The sequence below is a fragment of the Plectropomus leopardus genome, chromosome 12, assembly GCF_026936395.1.
Source record: "Plectropomus leopardus strain MGB_pleo_1.0 chromosome 12, ASM2693639v1, whole genome shotgun sequence".
NCBI lineage: Eukaryota > Metazoa > Chordata > Actinopteri > Perciformes > Serranidae > Plectropomus > Plectropomus leopardus.
Window position 1 is genome coordinate 20,724,782 of NC_142187.1, and position 21,599 is coordinate 20,746,380.

The 21,599-nt window shown below is 38.3% G+C and overlaps 2 protein-coding genes across 4 annotated transcripts; both read right to left on the minus strand.

Moving 5' to 3' along the window:
* Positions 1-778: 778 nt before the first annotated feature.
* LOC121951593 (schwannomin-interacting protein 1) lies at positions 779-15,473 on the minus strand. 3 transcript variants are annotated; one of them, XM_088085440.1, is made up of 8 exons: positions 15,270-15,473; positions 13,706-14,037; positions 9,377-9,486; positions 4,262-4,379; positions 3,900-4,106; positions 3,346-3,469; positions 2,211-2,304; positions 779-2,054 (listed from the first exon to the last, which is right to left on the minus strand). In XM_088085440.1, the coding sequence occupies exons 1-8, from the start codon at positions 15,349-15,351 to the stop codon at positions 2,003-2,005; spliced, it is 1,119 nt and encodes a 372-aa protein (XP_087941566.1). In that variant the 5' UTR covers positions 15,352-15,473; the 3' UTR covers positions 779-2,002. The 3 variants fall into 3 exon arrangements, with proteins under 3 accessions (XP_087941566.1, XP_087941565.1, XP_042353909.2); XM_088085439.1 differs by lacking the exon at positions 15,270-15,473 and having other exon boundaries at positions 13,706-14,075; XM_042497975.2 differs by lacking the exons at positions 13,706-14,037; positions 15,270-15,473 and adding an exon at positions 12,594-12,751.
* Positions 15,474-17,049: 1,576 nt separating this feature from the next.
* LOC121951482 (uncharacterized) lies at positions 17,050-19,821 on the minus strand. The gene is made up of 5 exons (XM_042497816.2): positions 19,493-19,821; positions 19,230-19,376; positions 19,022-19,140; positions 17,193-18,290; positions 17,050-17,104 (listed from the first exon to the last, which is right to left on the minus strand). The coding sequence occupies exons 1-4, from the start codon at positions 19,773-19,775 to the stop codon at positions 17,241-17,243; spliced, it is 1,599 nt and encodes a 532-aa protein (XP_042353750.1). The 5' UTR covers positions 19,776-19,821; the 3' UTR covers positions 17,050-17,104; positions 17,193-17,240.
* Between the last annotated feature and the right edge of the window lie 1,778 nt (positions 19,822-21,599).

Genomic DNA, 21,599 nt, shown 5'->3' on the forward strand with positions numbered 1-21,599 from the left:
TTATTAAATTTTCTTTTCTTTTCTTTGCTTACCCTTTAATAATCCACTCATGTTTTCCCAACATAATTGGAGAGTAGATTTTTAAAAAAGAAAAAGAAAAAAAAGAAAAAAAGAAAAGGTTTTGTCCCACTGTTCAAGAATAAAAAAAAGTCTTAAGTCTGAAATCTTGTTATGGGACAATCTCCCGCCAAATTAATTTTTCCTTACATAGCATATTTTGCAGCTGAAGACTTGAATTTTGTTAACTGTCAGGCACACAAAAAGTCTTGTTGTACTGAATACAAGATTATTGAAGAACTTGTCTAATCAAACAGTTTTAAATTATTTTATTTAAGGTACCTGTATATATGTGTATATATATCCTTTAAAAATGTAATACGTCTTCTGCTCATAAGTTACAGTCATGAGGCTTTTTTTTTTGGGTGGGATATGATTTGTCCTATTTCTCAAGAATAGGTGAATAATAATCATGTAGATCAAATGATGAGTATAAGTAATTTTTATTTTTGTGGCCACAGTCAGACTTGTTCCCCTTTTGCTCTTGGTAATCCTCCACAAAACTCAGTTGCGTAAGTGTCACCACAAGTGTGAATGTGCAAATGAGCAAAGGCTGAATATGTGAATGAGAGCAAGCTCAATTTCCCTAGCTGAACTCAAAAGTATTTCTATCTTTATTTTTAATCATTTAGATTTACAGTGAATGACATCAACCCATTTAGCCAGAGCTCAAAATGCAAATGAACTCTCCTGAAAACCAGTCAAATATGAACAAAGATCACACACTTGAAACATTTATTACTGGAATCTTCTCTTACAATCATCATACAGTACAATTATCAGTGAAGCATACAATACAAAAGGAAAGTTCGACTTTGTGTTAATTAACATTCTTAAAAAGCTGAGAGTGAAAACATTTAAACACAGCCAGACAACAAGGCATGTTCTTCATCCTTTTAATAAAGTATCTTTTAACATTACATACAGTATGTCCATAAACCCTCTGAGCAGATAAAATAAATATATGTTTAAGTGTTAATTTTAGTCATATATTTGTTTTATATGTTTTTTTATCATCAGTAAATTTCACGTGACTGCATATTTGTATTCAGGGGCTATCATGCCTCCACTTTTGCATTTTTTTTATCCTTATGTATTAACCAACAATTTTTGTCCCCTCATTTTGCCTATTTAAGAGATAAAAGCATTTTGTCAAATTCAAATTTTTCAGATATATTTCAAAATGTTGTCGAGTACAGCTCTAAATGCATCTTTGAAGCAGGTGGAAACTGTAGCAGCTATTGAATTACAAGACGTCTGTGAAGCTGCAGCAGCATTTAAACACCACTGAGAAGCTAATCTGCAATTCAGCGCAGAATATTTTCATTGTTTTCTATTGCAACAGCTCGGACAGTAGACATTTAATAGTGAATTCCGGTGTTGAACAGCGATGACACAGTGCTCATAGTGAAAGTAATGATAAACAGGTGAACAGGCTATGTCAACAGATCAACTGATCAGTCCCCTTGATTATTATAGAGACAAACTTCTGATAAAGTATCCTCCTTTTTGAAGACAAGGGAGAAACAAGATGTGCAGGCGCTCTCTCCAACCCAGCATTAAAATACATGAGTGTACCGTGCAAAATCATGAAGAGGTAAATCAGGGTTAGGGGATGCAATTACATTGAGAGGATTCCCTTAATTCTATAAAAGATGGCATGAGTAATCGTGCTGAGTGGAAGTGAAAAGCCTGCACAAACTCAACTGTGTCCATACTGAAATCAGCGATCACTCAGCTTCTCTCAGATGTCCCCTGTCCTTCGACAACATCCTGTGGTGCAATAGCCTACATTATGTGGCGTATCTGTGTGTGTTTATATTATGGTGTATTAATTTCTCCAGAAACAGTCAGCACAGATGGAGTTTCATTAGTAACACTAGTGACAGTCCATGGAGCGGGAGGTAAGATGGCGTGCAGATGGACACACGTGTAGACGAGGTGTTTATTTAGAGATTGCTTTCTCTGCTTGGTGCCTTTGATGGCTGTGAGCGTGCCTGTCACAACAAAGACAGGAAGTACGTTAGAGTGAGCACAGACACTCATTAAACCCGCAAATATAGCTCATATATTCCACTCATCTCACACAACATTTGTAGACACCGCAGATAGAAAGACAAAGAGCAGAGTGGGAGGATAAAAAAAGGACTCACCTGGTGAGGTCCTCTATGTCCACCAGCATGGCGTCCTGCTCCACATGTAGCTCGTCCCTCATCAGCAGCAACTGCACCAGCTCCTCATTGAGACCTGCGCCAGATCATACATGTCATTAACTCTAATAAAGTCTAACGCATTATTGAAGGTGATCATTTCACTGGATTTGATCAGTAATGTTCTTGTAAGAAAGAATGAACACAAGTCGACAGAAACGTTAAGGGAAAAAATACTTGAAATAACTTTGAAACAACAAAAAGGAAACATAAAATGACTACAGAGTCACAAAACTTTATCTGCAATTAAACCACTTTGACTGTACTGTGCACACAACACTTGGCACTTTTTATCTTTATACCTTTACTGGGCACTTTAAACTATATTCTTTAACATTTTCAGGGACTGTGTTTGTTTTTAGGATTGTTTTGTTGATAGTGAGGATTTTTTTGGTGTTAAATGTCATTTATTTTTACATTTGCACCTGAGATCTCTGAGAAAGTCTGCATGTACATTTATAGTAATATGACAGTAAAAGTGAAATGAATTGAACATGGCCAGAAAGGTGGGCAAATAAACTACAAAGAGACACAAAATAACTACAAAAACAGGGGGAAACAGAGAGACACAAAATGATGACAAAAAGGCATGAAACTATAAAAAAAGGCACAAAATAACCTCAAAGAGACCCAAACAACCAAAAAGAGCCACAAAACAACCACAGGGAGACACAAAATGACTACAAAGACACACAAGAGACGACAAAGAGATGCAAAGGAACTGTAAGGAGACATAAAATGACTACAAAAACAGGATAAACAGCCTCAAAGTGACCACAAAGAGACATAAAACAACCAAGAAATGATACAAAATTACCTCAGTGTGACACCAAATTAATTAAAAGAGACACAAAACAACCACAAGGAGACATAAAAGTAACATATGGAGAAGCAAAACGACCACAATGTCTGCATGTCTTGCTCCTGTGTAAGGAGAGATAGTGGGGCCTTTTGCACATCTGTGCCCAGGGGCCTATTGTTTCATAATCCGCCCATGTGCAAGCTCGTGTGTGTGTGTGTGTGTGTGTGTGTGTGTGTGTGTGTGTGTGTGTGTGTGTGTGTAGGTTAATCGACTCACTCTGAATCTGTGAGTGTAAGTCATTTGTGATGACTTGCAGCTGTCCTAGACTCATGTCCCTCATGTCTCCTCGCCTCAGATTCCTCTTCATCAAGCCCTCGCTGATGTGGGGCAGATGGGGAAGCTGCGTGCAATGTAAACACACATACAGGAAATTACTGGGTGCCAAACTGTGTAAAACAGTTCAGAATGTGAACTAATACAAAAACATTATTATTAAATATAAAAATATATGGGTTAGCATGTGTCAGAATTGCTGCCCTCTTGTTCTGTAGTATCAGGGGTTTTCTCTTGGTCACACGCACATAATAAACCCTGACTGACCTTCTCTTCAGGCAATGCAAGTCACCTTTGTCATTTTTATTGCTCATTGTAACAGCAAGTTGTAGTTAGTCACTCTATTTTTACCATTTTCCCCCTCACATGTGGTAGGGATATTTCATTGTCCTGATCATCTCCCAAAAAGCAATTCTCACAGAAGAAGAAGTAGCAAAGAGCTCGAAACACACACACAAATCCCCTGATATGTATTTCTCTTTCTCTGACTGACTAACCAAGTCAGCCACAGGTGAGCGTCTGTGCAGCTGGATTTGCCTCTCCACCTCCACCTGCATACGGGCCATGGGTCGAGCCAGAGCTAGCGCCACCCGGGCCTCTTCCTGCAGCCTCCGCTGCACCCGCCAGAACCCTCCGCAGTCATCTAACGGGTCCGAGTCCTCCTCCGCCGTGTCCCGGTCCGATAACGATGAGCTCTGCTTGCTCTGGAGAGGAAGTCGTGTAAGTGATGTCATGATGTAATGGCCAATTGTTCACACACACATGGTTATTCCAAAGAGTAATAAGAGTAGTGAAACGAGACAGGAACATACATGCAACACGTACACAAACACACAGAGACTATCTGAGCTGTGCATACCACAGGGGACAGCGGTGTGTCCAGACTGGTCTCTGTCCTGCTGTCCTCAGCATCGCTGTCTTTGTCACTGCTGCTGTCGTTGACAAAACATACCTGCAGGTTCACTCCACTCTGCAGTCTGAAAAACACAAAGAATGAAGAAAATGAGAGGAAATGTTGATCTTACAGACAAAATGAAACCTGTAAGGTAAAGGAAATAACTGATGATTGTTTTGATTTCACGCACAAAAAAAACAAAAAACACAATTTTAATGAAAGAGTCACAACATAGGACTTTGTTGGAATTTAGGTATGTATATTAATCCTTAACAAGATGATCCTAAAAGATAATTTACAGAATTGAGCCTGAAGATATGAGTGGAAAGTGAAAATACCATGAAATATTTTGGCAAAAGTTTCAAGCACAGAATTAAAAAAAAATAGATAACAACAAACATTTTAGGTGATCACCATAATTTCCACAAAAAAAGGTGAAACTATAATCAAATCCTTTGGCAGGCTTCTATAGTGCGCTGTGCATCATGCACCAGGGGTCCACAGGAATTTTTTTTTGGTACAGCACAAGACAGGAAAAGCCCTGCTGTGTTTTTTGCTTTTCTTAATCAAAATATTGACAGACACTGTTACACAAGAAATATTTTTTAAAGAGGACCTTTTTTTCAGATTGTCAACAATTACTCATGTCATAATGAAAGGGATGGGTGATAAAAAACAAAACAAGTCATGAAGCATCAGCAATAATGATATGTTTATGAGGAATAATGTCAGCAATATTATTGCTGTTCAGTAATAATATCTCAAGAAGGAATTTCTTCAAATTTGGCACAATCATCTATAAACAAACTATTTAGATTTTGGTGGTCAAAGATCACTGTGACCTCACAAAACATGTTTTTGACCTTAACAATTCATATGCTAATTCTGACAACATTTCAAAACTGTGATGAGAAACCGATGAGACTTTTTATCTAAAAGGTCAAAGGTCAACTTCACTGTGACACCACAGTGTTGATTATGTTAAAAACACGATTCCTTACTTTCAGATGAATATACACAAAAAAACGTACTTATTGTGTTCCATTTCTGCCAAGATATCTCCCTAAATCCTACACACTGGACCTCCGACAGTTACATATCGGTTATTTTGGGGGTCCACATACTTTTGGCCATTAAGATATGATAAAAAGTTGTATTAATCCCACACAAATGTACATGCTTAAGCTTAAGGGTCAGAAGAAAGTGGAAAAGTGTGATGGAGAGATAATACAAAATTCAAATTAGATAAAAAAAAATAAAATAAAATCTTTACACACCTTTTACTCATAAAGATACTGTATGTCCATGACTGACAGTTACACAGGATGAAAGTAATACACACATTGCGTGTAGTATTTTTACTTTAAAATATAGAAATGTTATTGCACATTAAATATTGCATAGTGGGAAACTGCACAGGAATGTTACACACTATATAATTTATGGTGCATTCATGTCAGTGATGTCACAGTCTATGACATAATCCATCTGAAACAAGAGCTTTAATGAAATGACTGAAACCACAAACATCTCATCAGGCAGTTGCATCTCAACCTCAGCCTTTCCAGGAGCTCAAAACACCATTCACCCAGTTCCAGATCACGATGACTCTGACTGAAAGAACCTAACAACCCAAACTAACCTTCGGGATGAGAACAATAACTTATACAACAGCACAAACTAGACAGGGTGTCGTTGGAATTTCCACCCCAAACTAAACTCAAGAGGGTTCACCTTCACCTCGGCTAGTCACATGACTCCAGTTCCACCAATCAGAGCTGCGGAGTTATATCAGGCACCACTTCTTCTTTCAGCAGCAATTGAGCCGCAGGCAGCTCTGAAGTTCCTCAAACAGTAGCCAGGAGCATATGTGGGGTGGCCCCATTGATGAATATAATAAACGCCCCCTCGAAAAGTCAAGGTGCCACAGAGTCACCAGAGGTCAAAGCTGTCATGGAAATAAAACAGAGTCTTGTTGTAGGTGTAGTGGCTGTGGTTAACCAGCTTGTGTTTGATGTAATGCAACTCCTTCCACTGCGTGTGTGTGCAAACCTCGAAATCAAATGTGAAATATCAACATTGTGGGCAATAGTTTCCTATATTTTGATTTGATTTGTCATATCCCTTATGTACATCAAATCCAATCCATATTTGGAATCATTTTGCAATTAGTAATGAGCGCAGAGACTGAAGGACACAAAATGAAGGGCAGTAAAACTATTAACAGTGGGGAAAATAGAAAAGACTATACACACAAACGTGCAGAATTATCATGTAAAACAAAACAAAAAATGATAAAATATCTGAGTAAATAAAAAAAAATCAATAATCTCTGATATATGAAAATAATTTTAGTTAATAATTTTATTTAATATGAAAACAGTTAATGACATTCATTGCTTTTTGTGGCAGTTGCTGGCACAGTTTTCAATGGGAGATCTGTCTAATTTTGGCATTAGACAGATAGTTAAAGGAATAGTTCGCCCCCAAATCAAAAATGTTTTTTTTTCCTCCTCTCACCTGTAGTGCTATTTATCAATCCAGATTGTTTTGGTGGGAGTTGTCAAGTGCTGTAGATATCAGAATCATTATAAGCTACGCGCTCTCAAATCCAGAAACCAGAGCCATAAGTCTCAAACTTAACATGTTATCAAGTATAAAGTCTAAAGTTGCTCCACAGACGGGAACCTGATTGTGTGGACCCACAAAATGGTTTTTTTTCAATAAACAGGAAATGTACCCACATACTCAGAACATTGGAGTCACATGCGGCTTTTTAGCCCCTCTCTATTGGTCCCCAATGGCTTTGACACAAAAAAAAGAAAAAAGAAAGAAAGAAAAATGAATGAATTTTTTTTCACATTTGTTTATGTATTTTCTGTTCTAGGTGTAAATAAATGCTTACATTATCCACTTTTGGAAAACCTACTGAATAATTAAATTAAACTGAACTAAATTTTGTGTCATCCATCTATGGCCTGGCACCTTTTCTTCAAAATTTTGCTGAACCTCAATAACGGTACTTACTTATTTAGACAATAACTATAAGGCTTAAATATGTTTTGCGGTCCCAGACAGGTTTTTAAAATTCTTTTTGGTCAAAAATGGCTCTTTTGACTGTAAAGGTTGTTGACCCCTGCCCTAGGACAAAATGAATTTGAGTTTTAGTAATCTAGTTTTTCATTTTGGAGAGTTGATCATGTTTACTTCTATTTGGACTGTTAGGACTCATAGGAAAACATGTATGAATTCCAATAATGAAAACTTCCTCTTCAGTGTCCCACCGTGAGAATTTGTTTAATTCTGTGTGACTCATGAAGCTGGGACATCGCTAAGTTTCTATCTCGGCAACTTATCACGCATCAGAGGTTAACCACTTTGCCACCTCCCCTTCCATATTTGTGTTTCTTTGTTCTGCGGCTGTAAAATTGTTCAGTCCAGTGAGTTCCCTTGGACTGCTTGTAAACAGCACTTTCAGGGAAACCTTTCATTTTCTTATCTGTGGCATGAATCACTTCCTCTGTTACTCTGTTTGTTGCTCAGTCTCACATAAACACATAAACACATGGGATTAATCAACTTATTTATTCAGCTCCCTATTATTGCACAATGATGCACTGTCGCTTACACGACTCACTGTGTAAGGACTCGTTGTCTTTTACTGTCATTTGCACATGACACCTAGAAGTCAATCAAATCAGTTTTATCTTTCTGATTTTTGTTTTTTTTGGCTGATAGTGGTGAGTTGATAGATAAAAGTGAGCTGCTGAAAAGCTCCCTCTCCTGGCTGTTAAATACCTGCTCATATTTGCCATAGATGACTTAAGATGTTAAAGATGCCAGAAAACAGACCACTTAGTTAAATGGGAGACATTATAAAGCTGAAAATCCTTAATTTCCGAAATGACAGCTGAAAAAAATGCTCTGATCCTTTAGATACATTCATTAAATCAGTTTGACAAGAACTCTGTCACACTAAAACATCCACCGCTCCCATCATTGGGGATCATTTTACACTTTTTAATGCACCAATATTTGAATATGTGCATATTATTTGTCACTGTCAGTATTTATTCTACACACTGTACATAAAGTACATGCACATATTGTATATAATCATCCCATCCATGCATGTCCATTTAGTATTTTATTTCCTAATGCTACAACTCACAGAACACTTAAATTGCACAGAGTGGCTGTATGTTTTATTTCTATTGTAGGTTATTGGTACTTTCATAATAATGATAACAATAATATTAATAATAAAAATAACTTAAATGATGTTTATATTAACACCTTATGTTTCACATACTTGTTTACATAATAGTCTTGTTTTTGGCCTTTAATTGTGTAGCTATGTTGTCCTACATTGAGAGACATGCAAATAATAATAATAATAATAATAGTAATAATAATAATAATAATAATAAACCTAGAAACAAATTCCTTGTATGTGTACACACACTTGGCCAATGAAAGTATTTGTGATTTTGAAAATGCAATGTGTTTAAATTTATATATATTTTTTGTTTGTTTGTTTAAGAACCCTTTAAGGAACAAAAAAACATTCACTTCAATCAAAAATTCAAAATCACCAATGTTGGAGGTCCATGTTATTCATTGGACAGTCATGTGGTCTACATTAGTGGGATCCTTATATGGGAAAAACAAAAGAAGCCGCTCCTTAAAGGATATAAATGGCTCACTCTAAAGTAACAAGAACACAACAGTTCTTATTTTCTGCTGATTATACGCTGAAGAAAACTCACTTATTATATCATTTTCCATTTCTGCCAATATATGCCCCTAAACCCTACACACTGAACATTTAAAACAGATTAACAATGTAAATCAGTCATTTATTCAATTCAGGGCGTATCCCACTGTTTCCCTGCCATCCATCTAATAATAAAGTCTGGAGGAACATCTAAAGACCTGTCAGCTGTCAAAAGCTAAAAAAACAAAAACATCGGTACTGGCCTTCAAAAGGCTTCATTGATCAAACCGTACTAGTGCACAAACACAGACACACACACACACACACACACACACATATAGACACACTCTATCCAAACCCACCGGGAGGACGGGCCGTTTTTGCTGCAGCTGGTGTAGATGACTGGCTCGTCGTCATAGAAACTGCCAAGGGCAAGTTTCTGCCTGATGGACTCTCTCTCATTCCTCTGGGCCTGATGGTGAAAAAAGAGAAATACATGAATATAAAGAATATTAATAACAGCGCTGCTGCTGTTTCATCTCTGCTTGATTGACCAAGTGGGACTTACTTGAGAGAAAAAATATTAAACTGAGAGTGTAGTTTGCTATTCAAATTAAAGCTAAAAATAAAGAGAGGCTAAGGAGGAGGGACAAACATGGATTATGTAGGTAGATGGAAAGAATGTAGCAAAGTCAATCCAATTTCCTGTCTTTCACACATTAGGATTATCCAGCTGTGAGCTCACATTATGACTGTATAGATTTGTTAAATGCACTGTTAAAGCTTAGCTAACAAATTTCTAAAAATCAGTTCTTTGGCCTTCTACACCACCATAAGCTTAGATAACAGCTAGACATCGACCCCTACATAACACTCTCTTAATAATCAGTTAACCCAAAAATATCAGGTTCAAATTGTCAGCCCAAATTTTTTTACAGCCCACCATCCAAAAAGAGAATATCCTGTTACTCCTGTTAAACAGGGACAACAATAAATACTGGACTGCATTTGCAACCTGATTAAAATGCATGTCTGGCAGGTCCAGGTGGTCTGATTTTCTCCCACAGTTCAAAGACATGCAGATCAGGTAAAATGGAAATATATGCTCCTAGCTTTGAATGTGTTATAATTTGTAGTATGTTTTATTTGAGAATGGACAATATATCCACATTAAAACAAATGTTAATGCACTCGATCTAGTTTAGTTTCTAGTTTCTAGTTTTTCATCAGTAGTCCTTTTGCCTGATGTTATTAGACATCCTAGAATAATAAAAAGAATGGAGAATATAATGTATGGTAGTTAAAAGCATACAACGCTGAGATAAAAACACATAAAATACAGTTAAGCATGTACAAGTTAATAATATATAATGTGGTTAAACAACATGAGTAAATAAAATCCAGATAGCAGATGATGCAGGTACAGTTACAGGTATGAGGTCTCCAGCTAACAATTATTTTCATTGCTGATTATCCTTTTGATTATTTTTTCAATTAATTGATGAGTTGTTTGGTCTACAAAATGTAAGAAATTCTGAGAATTACTGATCAGTGTTTCCTTAAGCCGAGGAAAATGTCCTCAAATGTCTTGTATGTCCATAACCCAACGATATTCAGTTTACTGTCAAAGAGGAGTAAAGGAATCACAAAATATTCACACTGAGGGGATTGAGGAGCTGGAATCAATGAATTTTGACTTTTTCTTTTTTAAAATTACTTAAACCTATCAATCAATTATCAGATTAGTTAGTAATTTATTTAATATTTGACAACTATTCGAGTAATTGATTAATTATTGCAGCTCTTTTATTGATGCATTTGTCTAGTCCTGAAATAGACTGACAATATGTCCCGCCTTGGACAGACTATGGTCCTAATAGTAATTTAAAAAAAACGAATTAATCAGGCAGCTACCCTAATTAACAGTGCCCCAATAACATCCTGTTTCAACCTGAAGGGAAATATATATATATATATATATATATATATATATATATATATATATATATATATATATATATATACATATTTATACCTAAAAGGAAAACAAAAATCCATAGAGCTTTTCAGTATTTGTCCAGTGTCCAGTGTATTAGCAACCAAAAATAAGCATTGTTGTATTTTCATTATCTTAGAATGAGTTGTTTATATGTACATAAGCAGCAGGTCCGCGTCTACCTTTATCTCGTCCTCAAGATTGCCATGTTACACTGCCATGTTTCTACAGTAGCCCAGAATGGACAAACCATACAGTGGCTCTAGACAGGACCATACACATTTTTGCGTCAGCCACCATAGTCATCAGCCCCAACTAGCTTTACGGCCTTTGGTAATCACTTGTAACCACAGGACTATAATTGATGTAAAGCATCGATAATGGTCTTCATTTTCTCACTTGTCCATCATCATCAAGACAGCAGCCAATATCCACAGTAAAATAACTACAACTAACAACTGAAAATGCTGCGTAATCCACCTTCAGCTGATGGTTCAAAATATGTCATTCTGCTGCTTGTTTGCTATCGTGTATTTAATCTCACATGACAGACATTTCTCTCCTCTCCTCTTACTTGTTTCTTGTACAGTAAAAATGTAATTTTTTTAGTTTCCCAGCATCTATGAGTTTCACTGTCCTCATTTCATTTTGTCCACTTTTCCTCATTTTCTTCATCTTTGGTTTATTTCCTACCCTGAATCATTTATCATTTTCACTTTATCTCAGCTTCCACTGTGTAGCTGCCTTTAGATCTAAATTTCTCTTTACCAACTGCAAAATTATTTAGGTCATTTAAACTGTGTCAGTTACCGGTACACAAATCCAAAATGTGTAAATCTTACATTGCCTTAAAATACTGAACAAAATGTTTCAGCATGACATTATTTCCTATTCTGGCACCACAGGAAAAGTATTTTTCATATTATAGGATTGTTCCCACATGTCCTACAGCTGCCTACGTGAGTGTGTGTGTGTGTGTGAGTGCGCCTGTGACACACCACCATTGAATAACGCCTCTAAAATTAGGGATGTTACTCTCTAAATAACATCAAAACCCACCCAACACAAACACCCTCTCTCTCTCTCTCTCTTTTTTGTGACGCATCATTAGATGAGGCTGTGATGTAAGAGCATAAATCACAGTTAGTCGCCTTCACTCTCCCAACCGACACTCTGTCTCCTGCTCATCCACTTCAGACAGCCGTTTCAGATGCCCCCCTTACCGGCAGTATGTCTACACACACATGCAACCTATTTTACCCTCCCAGAATAAAGTATGTGACATAGAAAAATCACCTTATGGTCTCTGTTTTTAATTTATGTAATGGAACAAAACCTGTAAGTAGATTACACACAAATAAAATGAAATTATTTCAGATTTTACTGAGATGTAAACACATAGACACACAGGTAAAGATCACATATGAACACACCCACACCACCTCACAATCACACAGCCACGCATCCATTATGGCTGATTCATCTCCAGCAGCTCGCCCATGATGGCTACCTATCACGTATACCTGTAAATATTACACTAAATACTCTACACCCTTTAGAATCACAAACACAGATCCACACACCTGGTAAACGCGTTTCTCCTGGTGCACCATCCTCTCAGCGCATCGTACTAAAACAGCCGCCCTGCCTCTTCTCTACACTGCAGTGAAGCTAGACCCAGGAGACCCTCTCATATACTGCGGCTCCGTGCAGGAGAGCAAGGGAGGGAGGAGGGAGCAGTGAGGGGAGGGAGGGATGGAGCAGAGAGCGGAGGGAGGAGGGAATGTGGGAGAGGAAGAGGAAAGAGTGGGAAGAGACGGAAGCAGAGGAGGAGAGAGAGAGAGCTGCTCAGTGCTGCCATTGCTCTCCTGATCTGTTATCTGCTCCTCCATCTTCCGCCCCTCTCTTCGTCATCTTTCTTTTAATCGAAAGAAAAGGCACAAATAACAGCTGCTGATAAGAGTGAGCAGACCTTATAGATTTACAGAAATAATGGTCTATGATTGGTTGCAAAGCAAAGTGAGCAATGTGTTGGGCTAAAAGGCCAAGCTAAATATAGCCTGATAAATGAGACTGCAACCCTGGAAAACGAAACCATTAAAAAATGCTGATCAATAAAAGCCTCCTCTGATAAATGTCAGCACTTTTGAGCAGCTCTGACTGGCCAACTGCTCGCTGGCCCGAAGCAGAATTTCTAATTGCACATTTACTGTTTGTTTTGTCTACTAAAGGAGTCTCCTCCAGCCCTATTCCACATCACAGATTCAAGTGTGATGAGCCGTAAGAGAGACAAGGAAGCACAAGGGTGTACGAGGCCGCACGTGCAAGAGAAAAACACACACACACACACGCACACAAAAGCATGTACACACAGTTAGTTCCCACAGTGCTGTGTCATCTTTCATCGGTCATCAGGATCAGGGTTGGCCCCTGATCCTCAGCCTTTCTATTTCAAGTATTTCTCTAAGGACAATGTTCACACCCTTATCATGTACAGAGAGTATCTTCTTCTATGTTATCAGCTCGTAGTTATAATTTCCTACTGAAGATTGTGCATTTCTATTCTAAGAAGTGTGTTATCTGTTATCTGTTACTGTTGAATCCCTGAAAGACGCAGAGGAATTTGGGCACATCGACTTAGAGTAATTCAGTGCTTGTGAGGCCCCGACAGGAAGAGAGAAAGAGAGTCACTCACAGAGATGCTGGGCCGTCTGGTTCCCTCTCCACTGTAACAGTCTTCTGCCTGTGGTGCGAAGATATCCTGGAGCTCCTCAGCCCAACTGCGGCTGTTAACCATGCAGCCTCTTCCTCTGCTCTGCTGCTGTGTGTCACAGTCTCCACAGTCCTCCCACCAGTGGCCAGCTGTGGCCTTTCTCATAAATACTTCTCCTTCCTCTTCCTCATCCATTTCCACATCATAGTCCTCCATGAAGACAAAGTGTGTGGAGAGGGTGAAGCAAATGTCAGGGCTGGGGGGAGGGACTGAGTGTCCTGGCTGGGAATATGGCCACAGATGGACTGAAGATACTTAGAGATGCGACACAGATCTCTTGCTGAAATCAAATGCTTGAATGCTCATTGTGTTGGTCTCTTTAATCTTCATGGTATCTTTATGTTTCCTGTGATCAAACACACAAAATAAATAGGTTAATAAAATTGTTGCATTGGCTTAGACATAAAATTACAGCAGTATTCTTTGTCAGAATTTTTCCAGTGTAGATACTATGTTCCTACTCTGTGAATTTCCAGTCTCTGATCAAACTAACGGCAACATAATAATCATAACTCAATGAACCAATCAGTTTATGGACAGAAAATCAACCAACTGATAATTAATTAGTGCTCTTAGTCATTTTTCAAAAGTCCAGTATGTAGGATTTAGGGGGACATATTGGCCAAAATTGATTAATATATTATGTTTTCTTAAGCATACAATCACCTGAAAATAAAAATTGTGTTTTCATAACCTTAGAATGGGCTGTTAATATCTAAATAGGGACCGGGTCTCTGCCATGTTTCTACAGTAGCCCAGAATGGTCAAACACTGGCTCTAAATAGGGCCATTCTCGTTTTCACAACAGCCACTGTTAGCACCAACTTTGCAAGAGCACAACAAAAACACTAATTTTTGTAACGTGGCACTGCTTTATTTCATGTTTTTATCCATTTAAATCATCGGGTCCATTTGTTTTAGAGGAGACCTCAGCAGAGAATTTGGTTCCTGGTAAAAACCTCGCAATCAATGAACACTGAAAAAAAATTAACTGGGAGAATTTTTAGCAGGTTGCAATCTGCAGTCCTCATGGCTAGACACCACGAAATCCCACTATATATTACACACTGCTCCTTTAAGAAAAAAAAAAAACAACAGCCAAATATTTGCTGTTTAAATGCTTCTTAAATGTGAGTATTTGATGCTTTTCTTTGTCAAACATAAACTAAATAGCTTTGATTTTTGGTCTGTTGGTCAAATAAAAGATACCATATGAAGACGTCACACCTTGGGCTCTGGGATATGATACAGGGCATGTTTCACTATTTTCTGACATTGACAAAGCTATTCACCGATTATTGAAGAAAATAGTCGGTAGAATAATTGAAAATAGAAATAACGGTTAGCTGCAGCCCTACTTTGTCTAAAAACAGCAAATTCTGTTTAACAAACTGAACTACAAATGCATTGTGCAGTCTCTGGATCTAAATTCTCATTACTGTTAAATTACTGTTAAGTCAAATCACGTATAGCAAATACAAAGGACTCACCTTCATTGTAGAGTGGAAATTCTCTAGAAATTCAAAATGAGCAATCATAACAAAACAGAGATAAGCACAGCATTGCATAAAAGAATAATTGCTTCTCCCATGCTGGACAAAGACTGTCTGATGACCACCAAAAGATGGAAGTCAGGGTCTCTCACCAACTACAGAATTATTCCTGAGCTCAGTGCTCCACAATGCCAGCCGACTAACATTCAAGAATAAACGACAAGGAAAAATTACACATACGCATCCTTGCTCTCAAAGATAAGCATTACACGTCTCTCCCTGTTGTCACGTGTGGCTCAGTTTCAGTGATGTGTAAAGATGTGTGTGTGTGTGTGTGTGTGGTCACGGGGTGCCCAGAGGAGAGAGCACCATGTGGAAATATATAGGAACGGACAGAATGGGATGAGTGTGCATGCGCACTGTAGGAGTGTAGATCAGCATGATGGGTTTCACAGAAAATAAACTTGAATGTTGAATATTTAGAGACAGTACAGATTTAGTGTAGGGAAATTTGTGGCATTTGTTGAAAATACCTCAATTTAATCCAGAAAAGGTTACAGTTTCTACTTCACTCCCACATTCATAAATTTGCTCCCATGTCCACACTGTCAGTGTCATGTACAGTCTGCCTTTGGCAGATTCTGTTGTTTAGTAAAATGAGGAACATTGGGTACATGAATCAGGGTTGTGTCATTTCTCAAACTAGTTAAGTTGTTTTTTTTGTGTTTTTTTTAAAATTGTATATAGATTATGTACAGTGAGGCAGATTATCAGCATGCAGAATTCAGGTTGTTCATTTAACCACTTGAATGATCAGACCAATTGGATGGGCACCAACTGACTTCAGGTGTGTTGCACTACTGCCTTTAGTAATGGCAATTTCTGCTTAAGTCATATCATAGGCAGTTGTTTGTGTGCAACCCCAATGGCCAGGGAAATGTTTTAATATATTTCTGTGAACTAGATACATTACTACATGTAGTGGATTCATTGAAAATGTCTGTTCCAGCCATGCTGTGGTTGAGTTTAGGCACTGAACACTTGGCTAAAATATCCACTTTTGGTAGCACAGTCCTGGCTGGAATTGAGGCATTTCTCTAAGTTTTGTGGCACTATCCCCAGTCGGAAAATATGGATTGGTGGGCTAAAAAGATGCTGGAAAAACCATTATGGGTCCCCAACAAAACACATTAGGGGGCTTAAAAGCCACAGAAAAAAGTGATGTTAGCTGAAAAAGAAAAGATACACGAAACCAATGTAACCATTAATGGAAAAGTAAAATGAGCATTTTTCTGGTTACTGGGCTGTCATTGCACTTAAAAATATCATAGCAGTAAAAATTAGTCTGCTGTCCCAAAACAAGACTAACAGTTAAAACAAAGCAGGACCAACAACAAATTACAGCTTCCAAAGGCAGAGTTTGCAAAAAAAAAAAAAAACAGTTGCGATGCTTGCAATATACAGTTTAATGTTCCTTTGCTAATCACCGTGAGGATCTAAAGTTATTATCTGTTCCCCCTTGGTAAACTTAATCACTGAGCCCTTTGCCAAAGAAAAAAATTGTACCGTTTTCTGCAATTGCACTTCAGGCAGACCATTGTCCACTTGTAAAATGTCATTGCAAAGAAATTTGCAAGGATCATTGGACATTCTTTGTGCCATATCAACAACTACTGTACTCTGATTTACAATTAGGTCGACATACACACACGCTGAGAGGTTTTAGCACCATGACAGAATGGGAAATGGCATTTGCATTACACGAGGCCCAAATAAAGTGCTGAGTAAAACAATGTTTATTGAATGCTCAGTATCACAGGACATCAACCTGAAAGAAAGCATGACAATTATGGTTGAGATGAGCAATTTTTGAATTCATGAAGCTAAGTCCATTTTAAACATTAAGAGATTCTTACCATTTGGAGTTGGGCATGTGAAGTAGTTTCCTCCAGTCAAACTGAAAATTACCTCTGCCCATTTTGTGGAAACCAGGGAACAGGTTGCCAGTAGTTGAAGCCTGGGTGTGCTCTAGCCTCGAGTCCAGATTTGTAGCCAGCATGAGGGATTAACTTTTGGTCATCTGGGAGTTTGCGAGCCTTGTTGTATATAACTTCTAGTGGAAAGGGGAGCTGGTCGTAGGAAACATATGAACTCATTGAGCCTGGATAGTCTCCACTGCTGGGTTGTGGTGTGCTTGAACATGGTTTTTTAGTTGTTTTAGCAGTTGAAGGAGCTGAGGAGGTTGTTGGCTTCTTCGTAGGACTTGAGCCACTTGGTTTTGTGGTGACACTCGGCTTAGCAGTCGTTGGAGTTGGAGACTGAGTAGTTTGCTGGTATGGAGGCCTTCCGTAGTAATGCTGAATGATAGGGTAGTAGTAAATGTCAGTATTGTCAGGCATTGCTGGCATCTGGTGTCCTGGAGGGTAGAGGGGATAGTAAGGATAATATGGAGGATAATAAGGAAACTGTGGTCTTGGAGTCTTGGTGGTTGATGCCGACTTCGTGGTGGTTGATGCTGACTTCGTGGTGATCGTTTGTCCTGATGCTGCTGTGGTCATCTTGGCTGTAGTAGTCACCGGTTTGGCAGTGGTAGTCATCACTGGCTGAGGGTAGTAGGGATAGTAGAGGTAGTATGGATAATAAGGGTAAAGATGGTAAGGGTAATATGGGTTGTACGGATATACAGGAGGTTTTTGTGTAGCTGGATTGGTAGTGGTGGTCATGTCAGGCTTAGCAGTAGTCGTAGCACCAGGAGTTGGTGCTGGTGTCATCATATTCATGTAATAGTAGTAATACCAGGCATAATATGCATTGCTAGGATAGTAGATGGGATGGTTTGCATGACGTTTGTGACGATTTGGGCTCCTGGGCATGGGAGGCAAAGGAAGTATCCAGGGCTGGTGAGGAGGCTCAGGGGTAGTCAAAGCAGGCGTTTTAGCAGAACTTGTCAACATGGGGCAGGCAAATTTAACTGGAGTCTCCCGCCAAGTCATTGGCAACATATAATTTCCATCCTGTAACAATATACATGTAGTAACACTGTTAACATTTGTTATTTTTCAACCTCCACCCCATTTTCCAACATGTTTAAGTGATTAATGTGAACCGAGTGCCGCACCCTTGAAATGCACTCTAATGTAACATTAATAGGGAATATGCGTCCACTCAAAGTGCTTGTTTTTGCCACTGACATGCTCTGATTGTTATTCTAGACACCAACTAGAATAATATTATGGAGAAAATCCTGGAGAGAAAACTTAGTAAGATCCCTTTAATGATAACAGCCCTGAAAGAAACCCAGGCAGCATTTTAAGAGTATTTTTTAGCATAATACATGATGCAAGTTGACAAAAAATAAATCTCAAAATCTGTCTTTTCACTGTTCAATCCAGTTAGATGTGAAAATATGCTTGCTCTATACATGCTAAAATTACTGTTTATTGGTGTCTGTGTTTTGGGATAGTAATTTGGACCCTTTTCTGACTAAACACAAGGGATCTTACTCTAGCAAAAAATGTCTGTACTGACCCTTTTACATAATGCTGTCAGCTGTTTAGAATAATCTGTTAGTGGCAAAAATAAGCACATCTAATGAATTAAGTGGTGCAAATGTCCAACTTTATAATTTGTAAAAGTTTGCTTCAACTTTCTTTAACCAAGCTTTATTCAAATATTTTGTTTAGCAATACAAATGTTTACGGACTCTCTTACCCTCTTAGCCAGTTAATTATGAGTTAAGGCCTACCTCTTGTATCACATTACAGCCATCATAAGGAACAACCAAAATGAGGCCCAGTGCATTTTGCCGCATTGAATAGCCGCAGGTTTCAGGCACCTGGCTCAAAGGCAGGGGACGTGCGTTACCTGAGAAGAGGAAAAAAGACATTCTTTGTAAACCTGTCATGCACTTATAGCTGTAATAAACAGGCAACACAAGATTAGCATTAAAATACCCATGTCTAGCTTTAAGTCAGCAGCTCCAGGTCCCATGGCTTTCAGCTTCATCTTGCTTTGCCCACAGTGCAGGGAGGGATTCAAACGTCTCCATGCTGTGTCATTGGCCATGTTGTCCTCAAGCTGTGAAGTCCGCTCAAACATCCCTTTAGGAATAAAGATACAAAGTAAATGCTGGCATTATTCATTTGGTTTTTGAGCACTCTGCTGGATTTGCATCCAGTAAATCAAATAAGCTGAAAACTGAACAGAAAAGTCTCACCTGTGCTATCCGATCGATCCAAGTCAACATGCAGCAGTCTGTCATTTCCCGTGGCAGCAGCAGAGGCAGATCCTGGCTTGGAGCTAAGATTTTTCCCATTTAAGATCATTTTTCCTGTCTCTGCTCTCGTCACTGTGGCTTTATCAGCTGCCTTGTACTGCTCTACTTTTGTGTTTGGCCCTTGCAAGCTAAAACAAGTTAAACTTCGGGCCAAAGCACACAGGACTAATATGACTGCTGCAGCTTGACGTGATTTGCATCCCCTTCCATCATCACCTGCCATACCAGCAACGCAAGCTCAGAGCAGATGGAAAGCACTTGATGCTGTGAAGCACAAAAAACATCATTTAAATAGTGGGCACAAACTAGCGCCAGGTAATCAAGCAGCTACATCTTGCACCTGTGTTCACTTAGCTCACAACAGGTGTGGCTCATTAAGAGCCTCTGATGACTGATTTGATGTTGTATGTTTTTCAGGTTATTTTGCTGTATGGTTATATAAATTTTACCTTTTTTTCTGTGTCGTTTGGTTGATGTTTGATTCTGGAGAACTCTGTCAAGTAAAATGTTTTTTGCCTTTTGTTGTATACTTTTACTCTATTTCTCATACTGTTTTTAACTAGTGTTACATTTAGGAATGTGTGTAGTGTGATATTGTGTGGTTGGTGTGTAGTATTGCAACCTTTTAGTTTCATAGCCATCCCAAACATTTAGCTGTCCGTAGCTGAAAAAAATGTTGGTAAAACATTAAATTGGAGTAACACCAAAACACTGTATTACATTCAGATAAACAAACCAGCATACAAATCAAGACAGGCAGAAAAAAATAATAATTACATGAAAAAAACTGTGAGCGATATGCAAGTTTACAGAGTGGTCAGACTAAGTTTTCTGTAAATTATGGTAGTTAAAAGGAACCAGATTAAATTGCTACTGCAAGAGAACGTTTAAGCAAAGAACAGTGTCCCTACATGTCTTATAAAAGGGGACATTTTACAATTTTTTTTCTGAGATTCTCATACTGAATGTCTAACTTTTTCTAATATAAGAGTGGCAATCATCTCTCTCAGATCTACTGTCTAAAAGAGGGAGGCTTTGTTGACTTCCACTTGTGGAGAAGAGATGTATAATTAATGTTTTGAGTCACAGTTAATACCTTACATTACATTACATTTCCCATACAGGTTAAGATCTAAAAGGTATTGTACTGAGCCAACTGATGGAGTAAAAGGGAAGGACGGAAAATGTTTTTTGGATCTGCAAGTATCTAAAAAAAATAACCTGCATATTATGGAGCTATTGGACCAAATTAGGCCTATTTGGTCAGAAAGTGTGGTGATCTAGTCAGAGAAATGGTATGTTTCCTGCCCAGTTATAACACAAAAGATTGGGTAGACCAGGTCCACCTTCTGACTTTGGCCTTTCTAGATATACCTCTCATGTATTTGAGTTATAATTATTCCAGATAAAGAGAGATGTAGTTGTCCAGTTGTTTCAAAAAATATGACTGTGATAGATCTTAATACCAGAGTCATGTTTGTGTGACACACAAGAGTGGAATATAGTCAGTTTTCAAAAAAAAAAATCCACAATCATTATACAAAAGCTTTTTCATATCCATATTCTCCAAAATTGTGGAGAATTTACCCTGTTTACACATGGTAATAACATGAGTCTTGATCAATTTGATCACATTTGGACAGCACTAAATCCAAGAGTAAATGACCACCAAGACACATTGTGATCTGATCACTCAGTCCACTCGCTGAGGTGGCCTTGGATGCATTTGAGCACGTTTTTTTTTTTTTTAGTGTAGAAGTTTATGCGTCCCCTTTAACGTCTACATCATAAATGCATAACATGGGTAGGGTGACAGGGGCTTATGCTCTATAACGTGCACATTTTATGAGTTCGACAGTGTTAATTGGACCATCCATCATTTTGCCCTGTGGAAAAAGACGTACTGATTTCCACTGAAAGAAATGGGTCCTTAACACGCCAGCATTGAACTTGGCAGAGTCTGAACACCGTTTAAAAAGGTATTGCAGCTGGCAGATACACTGAATCCACCACTGAATTTGAGCTGTAGATGCTGTAGTTGAGCATC